The sequence below is a fragment of the Eleginops maclovinus genome, chromosome 24 (genome assembly GCF_036324505.1).
Source record: "Eleginops maclovinus isolate JMC-PN-2008 ecotype Puerto Natales chromosome 24, JC_Emac_rtc_rv5, whole genome shotgun sequence".
NCBI lineage: Eukaryota > Metazoa > Chordata > Actinopteri > Perciformes > Eleginopidae > Eleginops > Eleginops maclovinus.
In genome coordinates, this window is record NC_086372.1 from 8,366,553 (window position 1) to 8,384,168 (window position 17,616).

Consider the following 17,616-nt stretch of genomic DNA (forward strand, 5'->3'; position numbering starts at 1 on the left):
AAACTTTTATAAAGTGCCTTGCTTAAGGGCAACTTGGAGGTAGTTATTAAGCTGGAGTAAAGTGTTTCTCATTTTGATCTCCAGTCTACTTTGTCTCCCACAGCCGCAGTAAACACAGCAAAACGCTGCAGGTGAAGAGAGGCCAGGTGGCGTCTGGGCTCAGATTGGGCAGTAAAGCAACCTGAAGTTCTGATTTACATATTGCACAACAGTGATGGCTAAAGTGGGGTCTGGCTGCCTCCAGCAACCCTACAGGGAGGTATCATATCTCACCAGCAGAATATAACTGCTTCATTTTTCTTTATTTTACTGGTAACCACGGTGAGAGGATATAATAACTCATCCCAAGCAAATATTTACGTGGTGAGAAGTATGTTTGGATCTCAAACTAGCTAGACCTTCACTGTTGTCATTCCACCTGCCCGTCTGCGCTCGGTTCATCTGCCCCCCACGCAGGCACATTACCTTAAATGAGGTGCAATTACTCCGGCAATCAAACTCTATTTCATCTTTATTGCGGTGGCGCTGAGGCGGCAGGGCACGCAGTGTGGCAGCGCAACAAATCACAAACAACGGCTCTCAGTCAACATGTAATCAGAATTAATGCGGTCAATTGCTGGGCTTCCGTTTGGCTCTGCGGGGGGGGGTGGGGGGTGGCCTTTTCATACTTGTGTAAATATAACTTCTGTTTTGGTGGAAGAATTTAGTAAAAATAGGGCTGCTGGATAGCTAAGTGGTCAAGCTGACCGACCCTTTCACCTCTGTATCTCTCATAAAGGCCCAACAAAGATATACTATGTTACAATTAAACCCAGCATTCAAACTGTTACCCAAGTAAAAGTCCAGCATCATTGGGAACAGGAAAAGTTACGGACTAAAAGTGATGTTTGGCGGATAGGTCTGTTTCAGAATCATGGTGATTGTTATTGGTGCATTTATGTGTCAATGATAGCTGAAAGAAGTAACGCTGAATTGAATCTTAATTGTATTATTATTATTTTGTAGTCATTTACTGAATGATAGATAGAAGTTATATTAGAATCGGAGGATGAAACCCTCTTCATTTGTCACATACATGCACACAGCAGAGCACACAGTGAAATTGGTCCTCTGCATTTAACCCATCCTAGTACTGGGAGCAGTGGGCAGCTATCGTGCAGCGCCCGGGGAGCAATGGGGAGGGGGAGATTGGAGGGGTCCGGAGCCTTGCTCAAGGGCACCACAGCAGGGCCTAGGAGGTGAACTGGGACCTCTCCAAGTAGCAGTCCACTTTCCATATTTCAAGTCTGTATGGGGACTTGAACCGGCGAACCTACGATTCCCAGTCCAAGCCCCTACTGACTGAGCCACTGCTGGACAAATGCCAATGTGTATTAGTTAGATTGTTGTTGTTTTGTTTTATTCTATAAAGTAACTTGTCCCTAAAGAGGTTAAAATGTAGTGGAGTATAACTTAAGTAGCAGAAAATGAAAATTCTACCTAAAAAAAATGTTACCTGTGGATGAAAATGACAGCTAAAGGGACATGATTGATATCAGTTATCCAGCTTGAATATTAGAAATAAATCTGGATCATTTGGGAGCCCTCAAGCGTGTTAAGTTAAGGGGACCCCTTTAACCTCAGCATTTATATCATTATTGTTCACATTTAGCATAGCACATACAATTTGTCCTCCTCTTCCAGGAGGAATGAGTTGCCGTGGTTATGAGGGTGAATGGCTGCAGGGCCTGCCTCTGTGCTGTCAGAAGCCATTGGCATGACTGTTTCATTTGGAAAAAGAAAAATTGGATATTATGACATTTCGGATCGGATTAAAAAAAGAATCGTCAGGGGGAATACGTTTTGATATGGATCTCCAAGCTGGATCGCATCAATATCTTTCAACACATTTGGCATTTTCTAGTACACAGAATTTGAAAGTTTGATTCCAATGTTAGGTTGAGCAGATACGACAATTAACCAATAAAAAAGAACTTCAAAGACAAGGGAAAAACAAGTCATAACAGTTTATGCACGGCCATTTTTACGAGATCTACGTCCACCAGCAGACAGGAAGTGACTTTATATCTACTCCACCATAGTTTGGTTCAGTGTGGAGTAAAAAGGAGAGCCAAGCAGACGATAGCTGGCAGATCTAATAGCATGCATTGGCACGCACGTCTGGAGCGTTTCCTGGAAATATGGGAGGGTGGATCCCAGGGATGGAAATTAGCACCCGCCACACGCCACACGCGGGTGGACTTGTATGCTGGCGGGTATATTGTGTCACTTTACCAGCCACTGTGGCGGGTAATACATGCAGTCGGATCCGGTCAAATGATGTGCTTCTGATTGGGCCGAAGCGGCGTGAGAATGACACTCCGACTCCTTATCCACAATTATTACTCCGCGCTTAAATCAAAGTAGGCTCATCAAAGTGGAACTATTTGTTGCGGAGAGATAAAGGATGTTGCAGGGGGCTACCTAAACCTGCGGCCATCACAGGATAGCTGCTAGTTTAAACCAAAAATGTGGCGTTACATCACCGGGGTGAAAAGACCCGCCGAGGAGAGTGTACAGGAGGGGGGTGGGGATAGTAGACCTACCACCGAAAAAAAGGCTAAGCGCTTTTTTAACGAGAGATGGCGAACAACAGATCGACAGGCTGGTGTACGAGGAAACGAGCCAGACCATGTACTGCTCAGCCTGTCGTCGGTACGCATCGGACGCTCACAGGTCAAACAACTTCATCGTGGGGACAAGAAACCTGAAATTGGAAGCCGTGAAGGACCACGAGTCATCTAAATGTCATGTTCACGTCCTGAAAATAGCTAGTTATGTAACATTTGAAACTGGGACATTGAGGTTGACGGAATTGTTCTGTACTGTTGTGTGGACTCAGGGTTTAACATGCTGAACTGTGGGGACTTCTCTAAAAGTTTTATCGCTGATTTTTTGAGATCATCCTTTTCTATGAAGCATCTTGGATCTTGGATAGTTTGATGCACTGTCTATGCCTATGGTTTGTATTTGTAATGGTTGCAGGTCGCTTGTGTTGTCTGTGACTGAAAGTGTTAACCTTTTCCTGAGGATATAGGAACATTTATGAAGTTTGATGGCACAATGTTTCCCAGAGTAAACATTACTTAACATGGCAGATACTTGTGTGTTGTTTGTCATATCATATGCAGGAAGACTGTAACATTTGCAACTCAGTTCCTTGGTAGCACCTACCTATCGTATAATCAATTCTGATGAAAAACTAGTTGGTAGGCCTACTGATTAGAAAAAGAATAATATACCCTATTATATTGTAAACATTAATATATAACGTATAAAAAGTGGCTGGTAAAAAAGTTGAGTGGCTGGTACATTTTAGAATCCACCAGCCACAGTGGCCGGTGGGCAAAAAAGTGAATTTCCTCCTCCCTCTACAGCCATGTTCACCAGAACCAGAATCCAGACAGGGGAAGATGGGAGAATTTGCGGCGCGTGAATAAAAAGTGGGTTTTCGGATGAGTTTGTGTGCAACGGCTGGGAGGGAGGTGTCCAGATGGAGGATGACACCGACAAAGATGTTGCAGACCATAAAGCAGACAGTTTTCCGAATTGTTTCCTCCTCTCTCCTCTTTACATACACGCTTCTCTTCCAATGGGAGCCCCTGAGCTCAGATAACCAGATGCATATTAAAAAATATGAACCCTTTTTATTAAACTACAACTCATCGGTGACACCTCAAAGCTGAGTTGGAGCGGTGTGTAAACATGATTTAAAAATAAGATTACGTGCGCCACAAAAGTCATCGAGTGTTGTTCGGAAACCCTGTTTTGTCTGTATGTGGTATTATGCAGTGTGCGTGTCCTCACATTTCACCATGACCATGTAGACATCTATGGTGCAAATTGGCGGCTGCGGCAGACGCTCCCCTTTCTCCAGGATGTCGGGGATTTCTCGCGTGGGGATGCCGTCGTACGGTTTGCCTCCGAATGTCATCAGCTCCCAGATGGTCACTCCTGGAGGGCGTCGGGGAAAGGAAACAAGAAAGACACAAAGAGATGGAGGAACGATATCAGAAGAAAGAAAAAGGGGCAACATGTAAATAAAGACAGGGATGATACAATAAGGACCCACCATAACTCCACACGTCACTCTGATGGGTGAACTTCCTGTAGTGGATGCATTCCAGAGCCATCCATTTAATGGGCATCTGAGGAGAGAGGAATACATACACACAGAGGGGATTTTAATATGGAAAAGACAGACTTTCTTCCGTTATTTCCAATATTCCGCTGAACAGCTGCTCTATCTTTCAATCCGGCGTTTGTGAGGTATCAGGAAATCGACAGCCATATTTAGCTTTGCTCGATAATACTCAAGTACTGTGATTGATTTGCTCGAGTCCAACGTGGGGATCATCAACAGTGAGCGTCCTTTTTTTAAAGGCCCTAACTGAGGATTGGCCTCACATTATCTCCACGGTGTGTGAGCTAGTAATAAAACGCGCCCTTTGACATTCCTCACAAGGGCAGCGGCACGCAGCGCCATATCCTAACCAACAAATGATCTCCGTATTGACTGAAGGGAGGGGGTGTCCAGCTGTAGAGCCCACTGAACAAGGCAATTATCTGGGCTTTTGCACACATGTTCACGATGAGTCATTTAGAATAAAGCCCCACCTTCGACGTGTCTTCTCTTCAGGGAAACGGTCAGGCAGAGGGGGAAGGAAATGCTTCTCGTTGCAACATCTCCCAGCTTTCTATTTATTAAATAGGTTTCATTCGCCCACAGCTTCAAACTCAAATACCGCCGGCTCAATAGATGCAGCAAATGAACAAGCCAATTTAATAAAGGGAGTTGATCAGGACAATTTGCATAGTAAGCCTCAAGCGAGGGTACAAGAAGGGGCTTCTGATTAATGTCGCCTCGCTCCCCAAACAAAACAAACTGATTGGAAAGTGTGGCGGTGTTATTTGTTTGGATGGAGTGTTCTAAGAGCTTTATTAGGGAAAGTTCACCAGACTTTGCCCGACCAAAAGAGTTCCACTGCTCGGAGAGTGGTAAAAATGTTGCTTAGCGACACGGAAAACGCACTTGTTCTATTTTGGTTATTTAGATATCCAAGTCGCCTGATGGGAAATAGGAAAATACATATATTTGTTTTTATTTCTCCATTCATGCCTGGACGACAACCAAGTAATACTTAGTTTTTGCATTAGACGTAAATAAAGGTTAATAAAAGGACAATTATACTATGTGAATGCTTGCATTACAGAGATAGAGGGGACTGTTTTCTGAGCAGTGTTTTGTCCTCTGTTTGAGGTCAGGTGCGAAATAGCCTGCCATGAGAGAAATATTTCTTATGTTTATCTATTTCAGTGGCCCAGGGTAGACATGCTCTTAAAGCTCCGAGCGACAAATTAACATGAGAATAAGAATGGAAATAAGAAAATAAATATAAAGAATAAATTGTTCTGCTTGTGCTAAAATGATTATTTGAGTAGCATCTAAAAATAAATAAAAAGATGTTGTTTTTTAAATGTGTGCCTGTGTACCCTTACATTTTATTCAAATGTAAATATTCAAATTTCTTTGCCTCTTGGTATTACAAATTCTATTCAACTGCTGATGCAAACAAATACATTTCAGAAGTTGCACCTTTGCACAGCAATCCATCCATCCATCCATCTTCTCCCGCTTTTCCGTCAGGGTCGCGGAGGTAACAGCCCCAGCAGAGAGCCCCAAACTTCTCTTTCCCTGGCCACATCAACCAGCTCTGACTGGGGGATTCCAAGGCGCTCCCAGGCCAGCGAAGAGATATAATCCCTCCACCTGGTCCTAGGTCTACCCCTCGGTCTCTTCCCAGCTGGACGTGCCTGGAACAACTCCCTAGGGAGCCGCCCAGGTGGCATTCTCACTAGGTGCCCGAACCACCTCAACTGGCTCCTTTCAACGCGAAGGAGCAGCGGTTCTACTCCAAGTCCCTCCCGGATGACTGAACTTCTCACCTTATCCCTAAGGGAGATGCCAGCCACCCTGTGGAGAAATCCCATTTCGGCCGCTTGTATCTGCGATCTCGTTCTTTTGGTCATGACCCATCCTTCATGACCATAGGTGATGGTAGGAACGAAGATGGCCAGTAGACAGAGAGCTTTGCCTTCTGGCTCAGCTCTCTTTTCGTCACAACGGTGCGGTAAAGCGACTGCAGTACTGCTCCCGCTGCTCCGATTCTCCGGCCCATCTCACGCTCATTGTTCCCTCACTCGAGAACAAGACCCCGAGATACTTGAACTCCTTCACTTGGGGTAAGGCTTCATTCCCTACCTGGAGTGGACAGTCCATCGGTTTCCTGCTGAGAACCATGGCCTCAGATTTGGAGCATCACTTTTTAAAATACTTTTATATACTGAGCACTTAAAAAAGCCCTCCCTGGTGACTAGTAAAGACCTTTTGTTTTATAACCTTTTGTTCGCTGTATGAACAGTACTGTACACGCACACAAGTAGAGCATGCTCACGCCTCCACTTACACCAACCTTGCCCCCGTCTGCGTTGTACTCCTTCTCGTCGGCGTCCAGCAGCCGCGCCAGGCCGAAGTCGGTGATCTTGATGTGATTGGGCGACTTCACCAGCACATTGCGAGCCGCCAGGTCTCTGTGGACCAGCCTCCTCTCCTCCAGGTACATCATCCCCTGAGAGAGAGAAGGAGAAAAGTTGAGGGGAATATAAATGTTCCCATGAAGCCGTCTATCATTTCATATTTCGGTCTGAGATCGTCGATGCGCTAAATGTCAGCCCTAACGTCAAATTATTGTCATAACTGTCATCATCATTAACCGCACGCCCACGCGGACATTTAGATCCCATCTTTCATCGTTATCAAACCCCATAAATGATACAGAGGATGTTAGGCAGCTTTCATGGCACGGCAGAGACGTCAGAAAGTCACAAATTCTAACTTTTGACATGTGAAACTCTTGAGTCGCCACTCTCAAGAAGATGACAGAAAAACACTCCAAGGTTTTTGAGATGCAGAAAGCCGATAAAACGTCAACAGGCAGAGGATCAGTGACAGACAAGTCCTTATTAGATATTTGATAACACTTTCTATGACACATCAAATGCTTGTGAGTTTAGATCTGCTATAGCTCTGCATAACTGTAGTTATAGGCACACAGCAACATCCATAATGCTTCATAACCATCAACACGTGAACATTATTAGGTCCAATCCTAATACTTCAAAGGCTTTTATTTTGAAAGGAACTTACTGTATTATATTTCCCATAGTTTTCATCTCTTTATACTGCATTATAATCACTCTTTTCCATTATAGTGTGGTTAGAAATGACTAATTGGAAATGGAAACCTATTTTGTGTGTGCTCTTATTGCATTTGTTTACGTACCTTTGTTTTATAATGCATTATAACTGCAATTATTATGAATGAATGCATTTCAATAATAGCAATCATAAATGATCTTTGCAAAGAATTATGCAATTATCAAGTCGTGTGACATCTCAGCTTGTAAATCATTCTGAAATGCTTTACAAGGATCATCGTGAAAAGCACGAGGAGTATTTAAAACTAACATCATGCGGTGATTTAAGTAGATTATAGTGTTCCACAGCCTTTCAATGCCTCCCGATTCCTGCATGCTGAAATATATATATTCGAAAAGCTGCCAACACCAGATATTAAAGTGATATAGTTAAATATTAATGCAGGTGAAAGGACATCTTTCTCCCCGCAGTTACTGGACGGAGCAGCTTGTACAACTACAAGATCAAACAGACACTGGCCGTGTCTCAGTGTGTCTTTCAGTGTGTAACATCAATCTCTACTCCTCGTAACATGTCCAACTGCAGTGTAATCTTGTTCCGTCATAGCAGAGATTGTGTCTCTGACATGCCGCCTCCGTGTCCTCGATAACGGGAGGGGGGGGGGCCTTTCAAGACGGCTGGGCAGGTGGAACAATAGATGTCCTTCCAATTTGTTAATGTTGATTACGAACACCCAGTGAGCAAGGTAAGCGACGGGAGAAAAACAACAAAGCCTTGAGCGGAGAGAATGGCGACTTCGCTCTGCAGCCTTAATTTGTTGCTCAATGGGCTGGATGGAGCCAGGGCCGTTTGACAGTCGCACAAAAACCCAGTTGCAGCCATGCGAGACAGAGGTTTAGCTGCAAACACACGTGGCGTTTCATCATGGCTTCATGGGCATTGACACACACTCATCTCTGTCCTTTGTGCTCATAGCTTTACACAACTGCCAGATGAGCAGGCAAGGTTGGACCAACTGAAGAGTATGAGAGTGGATGTTGAAAGGGTGGATGCCGATCAATGAAAACACACCGAGAGGGCGGAGGCGTTCATCAAGAGGCTCATTGTCCATTTACCACACGGTGAAATTGCTTTTATATATATGTATATATATATATATATATATATAATGTGTGTGGGCCCATATCCAAGCACATTGTGTTGAAATGCTCCACCTCCTCCTCCTCCTCTCAGACAAATGTGAGAATAAATCGATAGCGCCGACGTTTGGCGCCATCATCCATCATCCGCTGGCCTCTTGGAGACAGATGAGTAGACACACACGGAGACAGAGACCACCGAGAGACCACCCCCTACTCCAAAGAAAGACATATTTCACAGAGCGTAGTCTCGCAATATCTTTATCTGTCATTCCTTTTGCGTTGTCTTTCACTCAGGCACTCTGGCTCAACTTCTTCCATTTCTTTCCTCGCCAAGACAAAATGTCAGAGCAAAGGCCCCAAACACCTCGCAGTTTGCTGAAAGTGTATTTAAAATAGATTACTTCTAGGGTGTTCGGGCACGCGATCAATAACAATGCTGATTACAATAAGCCCGAAGACGCCAGCGCCACGCAATATTTATCCCCGATGTCAACGTCGGGAGGAATTAGGAATCAATGGGCCACACAGTCCATTAATACACTTCGACTTAAAGTGACAGGGCAATGAGGGGAGGCCATCGCACTGACAGGGTGAATGTACAGCGGATCAACAAGCCAATTAATTTTCAGCCACTCCAGGCGGTAAACACCAGCGTCCTGGCGGAGGATGTGGGGGCAGCCCCGGTTTCAGAGGGTCCCGCTGATTCAATGCTTTCACACTGCTAAAGTGCGGCAATCCCCAAAGTCCTGAGGTCCTTCTAAATGGAACTGGATCAGTTGTGGTTACATAACTTTGTTTATTGTCGATCGCACAGGAAGTTGAAGGGTCAGTAATTAAACCTGCAACCTGTTCCATTAGAAATCCTACTTATTGGAGCCCGCACATTGTATTACTTTTGTTCGACCGACAGGAAGGAGGAGCCTCACTGATTGGTTGCAAGATCCCGTTTTCCTACATGTACTAATGCATATTGGTTATGAGTTGTGGATGACTGCTGGTACATTTGATCAACCCGAATGAATAGTGATTGAATAAGAAAACAGTGGCATCCTCGAAAGGTAGAATTTTGTGCTTTCTCTCAGGCATCATTTTTCTCAGGAGAAAGCACTTGTGGCACTCCAAACTTTCCACTCAGCTGCAGCACTCAGAGTTCAAAGTATACAATATGTTTATGGCTGACCTTTAAAAAGCAAGATGATGCATGGGTTTGTGTACACAAATGGAGGGAAAATGCATCCTGTCTGTCACTTCTAGTTGCCTACCAAGTATAATCAAACACTTTTAACTCCTATACTAAACATTTCATGGAAAAATATATACAAATATCCATACGGGTAATGTGGTTCATTGATGTAACTAAAGATGTTACATATGCTCAATTTCTTTGGCAGGTTTGCAGACAGGAACAATCCGCACCAAGGCTCCCAAAGTTCACATCAGAGCCCTTAAGCACTAGCTGAATTTGAAGCAAGGCAGACCAAAGCCCCTTTGGACTTAACAGAAGTGCACCTAAAAACCTGTGACATCGTGAGATCGGAGAGAAGATTTCAAGGGCATCTGGTAACATTCTCTCAGAATAAGTCCCAATTTCTTAAGTTATTGAGAGCTAACCTTTGATTTTTGTATGAAAGCTTAGCATGTCATGGGAAAAGACCTGAGAAGGCCTGCATCGTGTTGATCCGGTGTTCATCTCCCATGTGAAACCAAATGTTCTGTTTTTTATACTGACGACATCATGTCATGTAACGACACATCAATTACCCCTTTCCCACCAAAGCAGATCCAAGGCCAGTTGGGAGCTAGTGTCTGATTAAGCAGCGGTTCTTCCTGTTTCCACCACAGCCGAGGCAGCTCTTGACCCAAAAAACAGTTTCTTATCTGGCCCCACTCGACTGCCCGTCAAGAACCAAATACCCCACGAAAAGCACAAGTACTGAGCCTAAACGGGAACTGGTTTGGTGGGAAAGGGGTAAAAGAGTCACCCTACTTCCCTAGCTTAAGTTACATAACAAACAAACTTCTAAACAAACTACTTTTGTTGCCTAACCCTAATTGCAACTGTTTGACAAGGTAAACCACGTGTCTTACTCCGTGGACCTGGAAAGGTTCACAGCACCAACATATGACATTGACATATGACAGTTGGAATAGCAGCAGGTGTGCTCATTTTGGCAACCCTTAGAAAACCCTGCGTCATTAATTTGTATAACACGTTAGCACTCTGGAACAAAACTCCGATGTTAATGTTGACATTATGTCAGAGCCAGATGAGCAAGAGCAGCAGCTTTAAGTACATTTATTTGGTTCAGGGCCTGCATAACACGTACTTGAACCCCACATGAAAGGTCCCGTGGGAGCTTCACACTGAGAGCTTTTTGAGCCACATGCTACACTGGAGCATTAAGGTTCAGGACCCAGCAGCCCATCCAAAATGACGGCAGGGTATGTTTTAAGCCCTCAGAGCATGAAGTGCTACCATGCTAGTGTGAAATATAAAACTTTGGTATATAACATTGCACTTCATGGAACTTTTCAACAGCTGTTCAGCTGAGACCTTTGCAAGAGTCACAGTATGCTTTAGGACAAGTCAGCAGCACTGACACCCATGAGCAAAAAATAGTTGTGTGGCCAAATGTTTAACTAGCGCATTTCTTCATGTGATAGCCATCTTAACATCTGTTCACATTCTTCATATTCATCCCCTCTCTGCTGTTGTGCTGTTGACTCAGAGAAAAATGGATCAGGGCGAGTTTCGAGTTCAGTCACATAAATCGAGAGGATGTGGTTTGTTTTTTTGCTCTGTATAGTTCATCCTCATCTGAACCGACACAGGCTACCAGGCAGGATAATATCTCATTTTTTATAAACACTGAAGGTCTTTTTTTCACCTCAGTGGAGCCCTGGATTGTTTACAGGGATTAAAAGTGTTCTAAAGCACGCAACAGACCAGGTCACGGCTGGTCTGTGACCCATTAGTACCTCCTCTCAAGCAGGGAAAAAAAGAGGGACTAAAGATCTGAGTCTTCAGGAATGGAGGAAAACAAGAGGATGAAGCCAGGCATAAATAAAAAAAGAGTAGAGTGGTGTGGAACTGCACGGAGCAGTACACCTCAGTGGGGGGGGGGGGGAGATGCTGTGGAATAAAAGATGCTGGGTGTAAAGGGGAGCAGTTGGAAGGTAAGTGGAGAAACAGGAGGACGGACATGATGGAGTAAAGCAGGTTAGAAATTCAACTTGTCTCTTCAGCAGTTTCAATGTTTGCCTGTGGTATCGACAGCATTACCTTTACACTGACGGGAAATCATTATTAAGCATGTCTGCGTTTGTTGCCAGGCAACATGCTATTTGAGGAAGCATCAATGGTAAATTGCTGGAATGACACAAACATCCATGAGCTAATTTATCGGGGGGAATTCATGTCAGGGAACGATGGCATGCTGAGTTTCCTACAGAAGGTGAGGTGGCTGTTTCCAGAGGGAGTGATAAGAGCGCCACATGTGGTGCACCTAAACCACCAACCCTTTCCTCCATCTCCTGGCAAATCCCCCCACTGCAAACCCCACCCATCGGGCGAATAGGCAGCAACAATGTGAGCAATAAGGGTGTCCGAACGTGGAGGACTGGGCCCGGAGCGATAAGGAGCGCGCACAATGGCTCCGCTCAGGTGGCGCAGGTGGTCGTCTGTCACGCGCCGTGTGCTGCACGGGAGATAGAATGGAAGCTGTTCCCACCGAGCTGGCAGTCTCAAGAGCACGTGTGTGTTAAAGAGAAAAGGAAAAATAGAAGAATCCACAAGTCAATGTCCAGATGAGCCTCTCTTTAATCATGTTTGCATCCACACAAAATTACTTCTGAAGCTTGGAAATCAATTTACATCACGGATCAGCACGTAGCAATTTGCAAAAGAAAAAAAGGCGAGGGAAAAAGTAAGAAGCTATGCCAAGGCGGTGTACAGTTGAGAATTATCTCCACGGAAACCTATAAACTCTAAAGTGCAGATGGTTTGGATGGTTAATGAACGATCCAGGTGAATGTGACATAATGTGACATATACCTATAACGACGGCTCAGCGGTGGCGCAGCAGTTTGGGGGAAGGCCCATTTACTCCGCATTCAGCCGTTCTGGAAGCACAGTGCAGGAGAAAACGCACCGATTTATCAACCTGAGCCGAGTGTGTTTAGGAGTGTGTGAGCATCTGTGTGCACCTGTGAGTGTGGGGTGTGTACAGAGCGAGAGGGGGACGTCTTAGAACAATGGGCCTCATTTAACAGTATGTTTAATTGAAGTTGATCTCAAACAGAAAAGAAAAAAGTTGATAGAATTGAGAAAAGAAATCCCGAAAAAGGGTTGAGTAATAAACTCCAAATGTAACTTTGATCAAAATCACGTCTACGAGAATTGGACGGACTACTGACGTGAACGCCTTAATGGATTGAATACTAATGGACAAATTAATAGAACTGAACTGAAAGCAATTATTTCAAACCATGTCAGCATTAAGTGTTTTTCTGAGAGCGCATAGAGGTTTAACAAGACATCTCTTCTGAGGAATGCTTGGGGGATAAGGCCCAATTTTGGAACTTGTTGCCGCTTGATGTCTTCCTCTTTTTGCTTCAGTTCTTAATTACCTACACCTCCAAAGAGGAAAGCCAATGTAAAACTATCTGAGCCCTGTCGCCATGATCACAACTCCCCTGTGGGACAAAGTGAATCCTCCAAAATGTCACTGTGCAGGCAGTAAAAGACCGCCGCTGGCACATTTACATGAGCAAATGTCAATAATTTGTTGGGGCTGCAGCAGTGGAATTAGCGAAGGGGAAACTTTTGGATCAGTAAAGTTTGAGGAGCAAGTTTAAGTTATCTCATCTGAAGACAAAGATGACATGTGCAGCGAAGGGGCTAAATCTCCATGCTGGGTGGCGGCGGTATAGAAGCATCAATTAATGGCGGTAAAAGTGACGTTTAAATTAGCCTATGGGCAGCGGTAATGATGGGATACGGTGACAGCACAGCGGTCTCTGCGTTCGGCAGGTGAAGCAAACAGAGAGTAATTGAGAGAAGAAAAAGGACCTAGGAGGACATCTGATCCTTATTTCATCCCGCCGAGCACAAGGCTATATTCTCAGCCGTCACACACACGTCTATAAATTGACCGATATGCTTGATGAGAAGTTGTGTTTTTAATCACAGCGGATAATTATTCAGCAAGAAGCCGTTGGCGTTGAATCAACCTTCCCATTGGCTATTTATAATTGGAAATTGTTCCGTGGACACTAAGTCGTGAGTAAACAAAGCTGTTTTGATGAGTGGTGCTAATACAAATCCTATGAATTTAAACATGGTTGCATATGCGCAAGCACAAAAAAGATGATTCTACATCCTGTTCTCTTATATACTGCCGTTAACTTCCGGATAATGACTACTTTAGTAAATCCGTCTGAATGAGTTTTATCAAAATGTCATGTGTAGGACTTGATCAAATGAATCAATCAATTACTTTTAGAGTTTCATTTGTACAGCTACTGAAATGCAAGTGCAGTTAAAAGTGGTATACAGATGGCTGAGTACAACATATAAGAACATATTTTTAAAAATCAGCAATTTGATAGTTTTAGACAATAAACCACGATAATAAAACAAATCTAAATGTACTTGATCAATGAAAATCTATTACATAATACAAGTAAATCCTTTAAAATCCATGATATAAAGGTAGGTATTATTATTTAGGTTTTGACGATATGTTTTCTGAACAGGTTTCAGAAATGTATGCAGAGCTGAAGGAGAATCCACAGAAATGTCCCGCCGCCGCCTCTCATCTGGAAGCGTGCATATGCCTGTGTCTAATGAGACTCAGCTCCGGGCGTCATGAGTAATAGGTGTGTGCGGAGAGAGGTGACCGATGCAATCAGGCCTCCCTACCCCGTGGATCTGGCAGACAAATCCCTCCCCTTATGCATCCTTGAGCACTGCTGATCCTTACAGATAATTAGAAAGACCCGGGGGGCTTATCCCTCCACCGCCAACTCTCCCTAGTCTACCGCCACTCCTCATTTTCGTGCATCAGCAAGGACATGTTCGGGGACGGGTCCGTGTGTGTGCAGTGGAGGAAGGGGAAAATCTGCTCAAGATGCACATTAGTTGGTTTTGTATCTGATAACACGACACTGTTTGGTAACCACGGCGTGATGTGTTCCCCCGACAAGCCTTGAGATGCACAGAATTGTGGGACTGCAATATTAATGAAGCCCCTGGGAAAGGAATCGTTGAACATGGATCACGGCATGCAGGCGGCTGTATTAAATTCACCGTACCTCAGGATAAATTGTAACAGTAGAAAACATGGAGGCATCATTGTGTGTGATTATTGACTACAATGATCTTAACCGACAATGGCGGCACGACCAAGGCTTCATTCAGTCACCTTTGATTGTTTGGCACTGACTCTCATTGCATCTTGTGCATGAATGTGTGCATGTTGACTGTTTGAAACACAGGAAAAGACTAGAAGAAAAGGTTACAAAAGACAACAACCAAGGCAGAGAGTACACAAGGTCTTATTTTACAGCCAAAGCACGAGGAATCATTACTAACCGGAATGGCTCGCGGTAACTTTTGTGGTTTAATTCTAACCCAACGTGGACCACTTTCAATCCATTGAACTGTTCCATCTGAAACTGCATTTACTGAAGAAGACAGATAAAAGCTCTGGAAGCAGAGAGTAAGAAGAGTTTGAGTAGGAACTTCCAACAGCTATAGCTTATTTGTATTTCTGCAACAAAATAGTTTTCACAAACCAAAAATGGACTTAAACTAAGATAGCTTAAGTAAGTAAACTACAAGCTCGAATTATGTAAGCATGACAAGCCATCTAAAATGGATATATATCCTTGTATCAGGTCATAATTGCCTTTCAGCGCATAACACAGCGTTCTCATCACTCCATAGACAATCCTGTTGAAACACCTTCCACTCACATTGACATGATGGCGACAAGCACCCATCTCTGAACTCTCATATGTTGTCTTAGTATAGAATACATGTTCACTAGTCTTCTCACAAGAAAGATACAAGTATGTTTGACTCTTTAGATATGCTTTATGAGTATCTCTTGGGGTTTTCCAAGGGAGGAAACTCGCAGGCAGTTGGCTAAGTGGTTTTCAACGAGGTATAGACACGTAAGGGCTATGTAAACAAAACAAAGATATGTCCGACTAATTCCTTGGGATAGAAAAAGGAGAATTGAAGCAGAATGTTGTTTTAAACATAGAAAAACCGGCTAAAAAGAAGCCCTTTTCCAGTAGACGAGCATGCCTTTCTGCTTTTCTCTTTTGTGCCACAATCTATGTCTCATCTAGCATCAGACATGTATAGTTGATCCAGTTGCTCAATGTATAAACATAAATGTATTGCCCTAGCACACAATACATCTATGCCTCAAGCGTACAATACCAGAAGGTATCTCAACATGGGTGTGAATGTCTAAATACACATGTTCAAGCCTGCATGCAGTCCATAGAGACGTCACTCTTATTGAGATTGGATAACATGAGAGCACAATGAGAGGGAGGTGATTTGATTCAAGGAAAAGACTGGAATCTATCCTGCAATGAGGGAGGAAAAGATGAAGGATATGTGCTGAGGGAGGCAGGGAGGGAGGGAGTGAGGGAGGGAAAGAAGTGTTAAGGCTTGGCTAATGAGAACAGGCGAGATGTGTTTGCTCAGCACAGAGCAGCGTATGCAGGGAAGCCAATGACACAGAGGGCTTCACGCTAAGCTTGACCAGATTGGATCTCCAGCCATCGGGTGGCATCTCCGGGGAGCCACCGTGCGATGCAAATCTCGGCACACACACACACACACACTGATGTGGAAGTGTGCACGTTGGTGTGTCCCCACAAGAATATAAACACATGGATGAAGACACACACGGGGCCAAAGATTGGGACACACATTTAAAAAGGTGCCCAGATTCTCTTATACTTTCCCTGACTAAGCAATTAAAAGAAGAAGTGTGTGTGTGTGTTTATGAGAGTGTGTTTTCTTGACTCCGTACACATAGCTGGAAGCAAGTACTGTCCATTTTTAATGAAGCTGCCAATTTGTTTAGAGGTTTATAAGACAATTACCCAGTCTTCACTTTATTTATTGCCCTAAGGAAGCAATTTTCTAATGGGTTAATCTCCACTGTTTGAAAAAAGAAGTCCAATTGTGAAGAAGTCTATGAAAGAAATACCCTACTTCTCACTTTATTTATTGACCCAGTAAGCATTTCTTTTTATTGGGTTAATGCTAACAGTAGCTTGATGCAATCATATCTACAATACAGCCTGTTAAAGTACGGTGTTTCAAGTAAAGTAGACCATAATGCAAATGTGTGATGGACAAGTGTTTTTTGTGCGTTCGTCAAATTGTGTTTCTCACTTCAGCGTTTTCAGTTTTCATTGTGGCTCTGTGACATGACCAAAGATGGCGACGTCCAAGATGTAACTGCAGTTCACAAACTGATAGGTGACATCACGCACACATGCTTCCAAACATGTTTCAAACTAGCGCAGGACTGGAGAAATGATTTGAGGAGAATTTGTAAAACCGTGCCACGACTAAAGACTGCTACTTTAAGGGATTCCCTGTAGCCCTAATGTCAGTCCATGAGTTTATACTAACCCCTTCACTGCTCACCAACAAAATGTTAGTATGTGGCCTAGATTCAAGACTCCATCAAGCTGCCATCCCCCCACAAACCAATCAAGACCCATGTTCAGGCCGGGGCTTCACTGCCAAAGACAATCATCTCACCGGCAGGACAGCGACTTGCAGAATCTATTCTACTTTCATTATACTGAGCCTGAGGAGAGACTGTGAGAGGAGAAGTGAGGGAGAGAGAAAGTGAGAGGGGAGCCAAATTAAAAGACTCCCGTAGCCTCGCATACACTCAGTTCCGATCCCATATTTAATTCAGTGATTGATTTGTTCATTAAAACACATCCCAAACCTAATTATACCATTAATAATCCAAAACCTAATGAAAAAAAGATGCTGTATATGTGTGTGGGAGAGGACAAGTGCGAGAAAGAGAGGGTGGGAAACGAGAGAATCATTTAGTGAGTGATGAAGAGGAGATGGAGACGAGAGGGAGATGCAGACAGAGACATAAATACGAGAACGAGGTCATTAAAAAAAAAGAATAGCTGGTGTTCTACAACTGAACAAAC

General features: G+C 43.8%; 1 protein-coding gene across 1 annotated transcript in view; it reads right to left on the reverse strand.

Moving 5' to 3' along the window:
- The window catches only part of si:ch73-383l1.1 (receptor tyrosine-protein kinase erbB-4), a 213,149-nt gene that overhangs the window by 8,600 nt on the left and 186,933 nt on the right, over positions 1–17,616 (reverse strand). The window contains exons 21-23 of the mRNA XM_063878068.1: positions 6,513–6,668; positions 4,112–4,187; positions 3,847–3,993 (exon numbers count right to left, since the gene is read on the reverse strand). Coding sequence (XP_063734138.1) covers positions 3,847–3,993; positions 4,112–4,187; positions 6,513–6,668 — 379 coding nt within the window. The remainder of the gene's footprint in view (positions 1–3,846; positions 3,994–4,111; positions 4,188–6,512; positions 6,669–17,616) is intronic.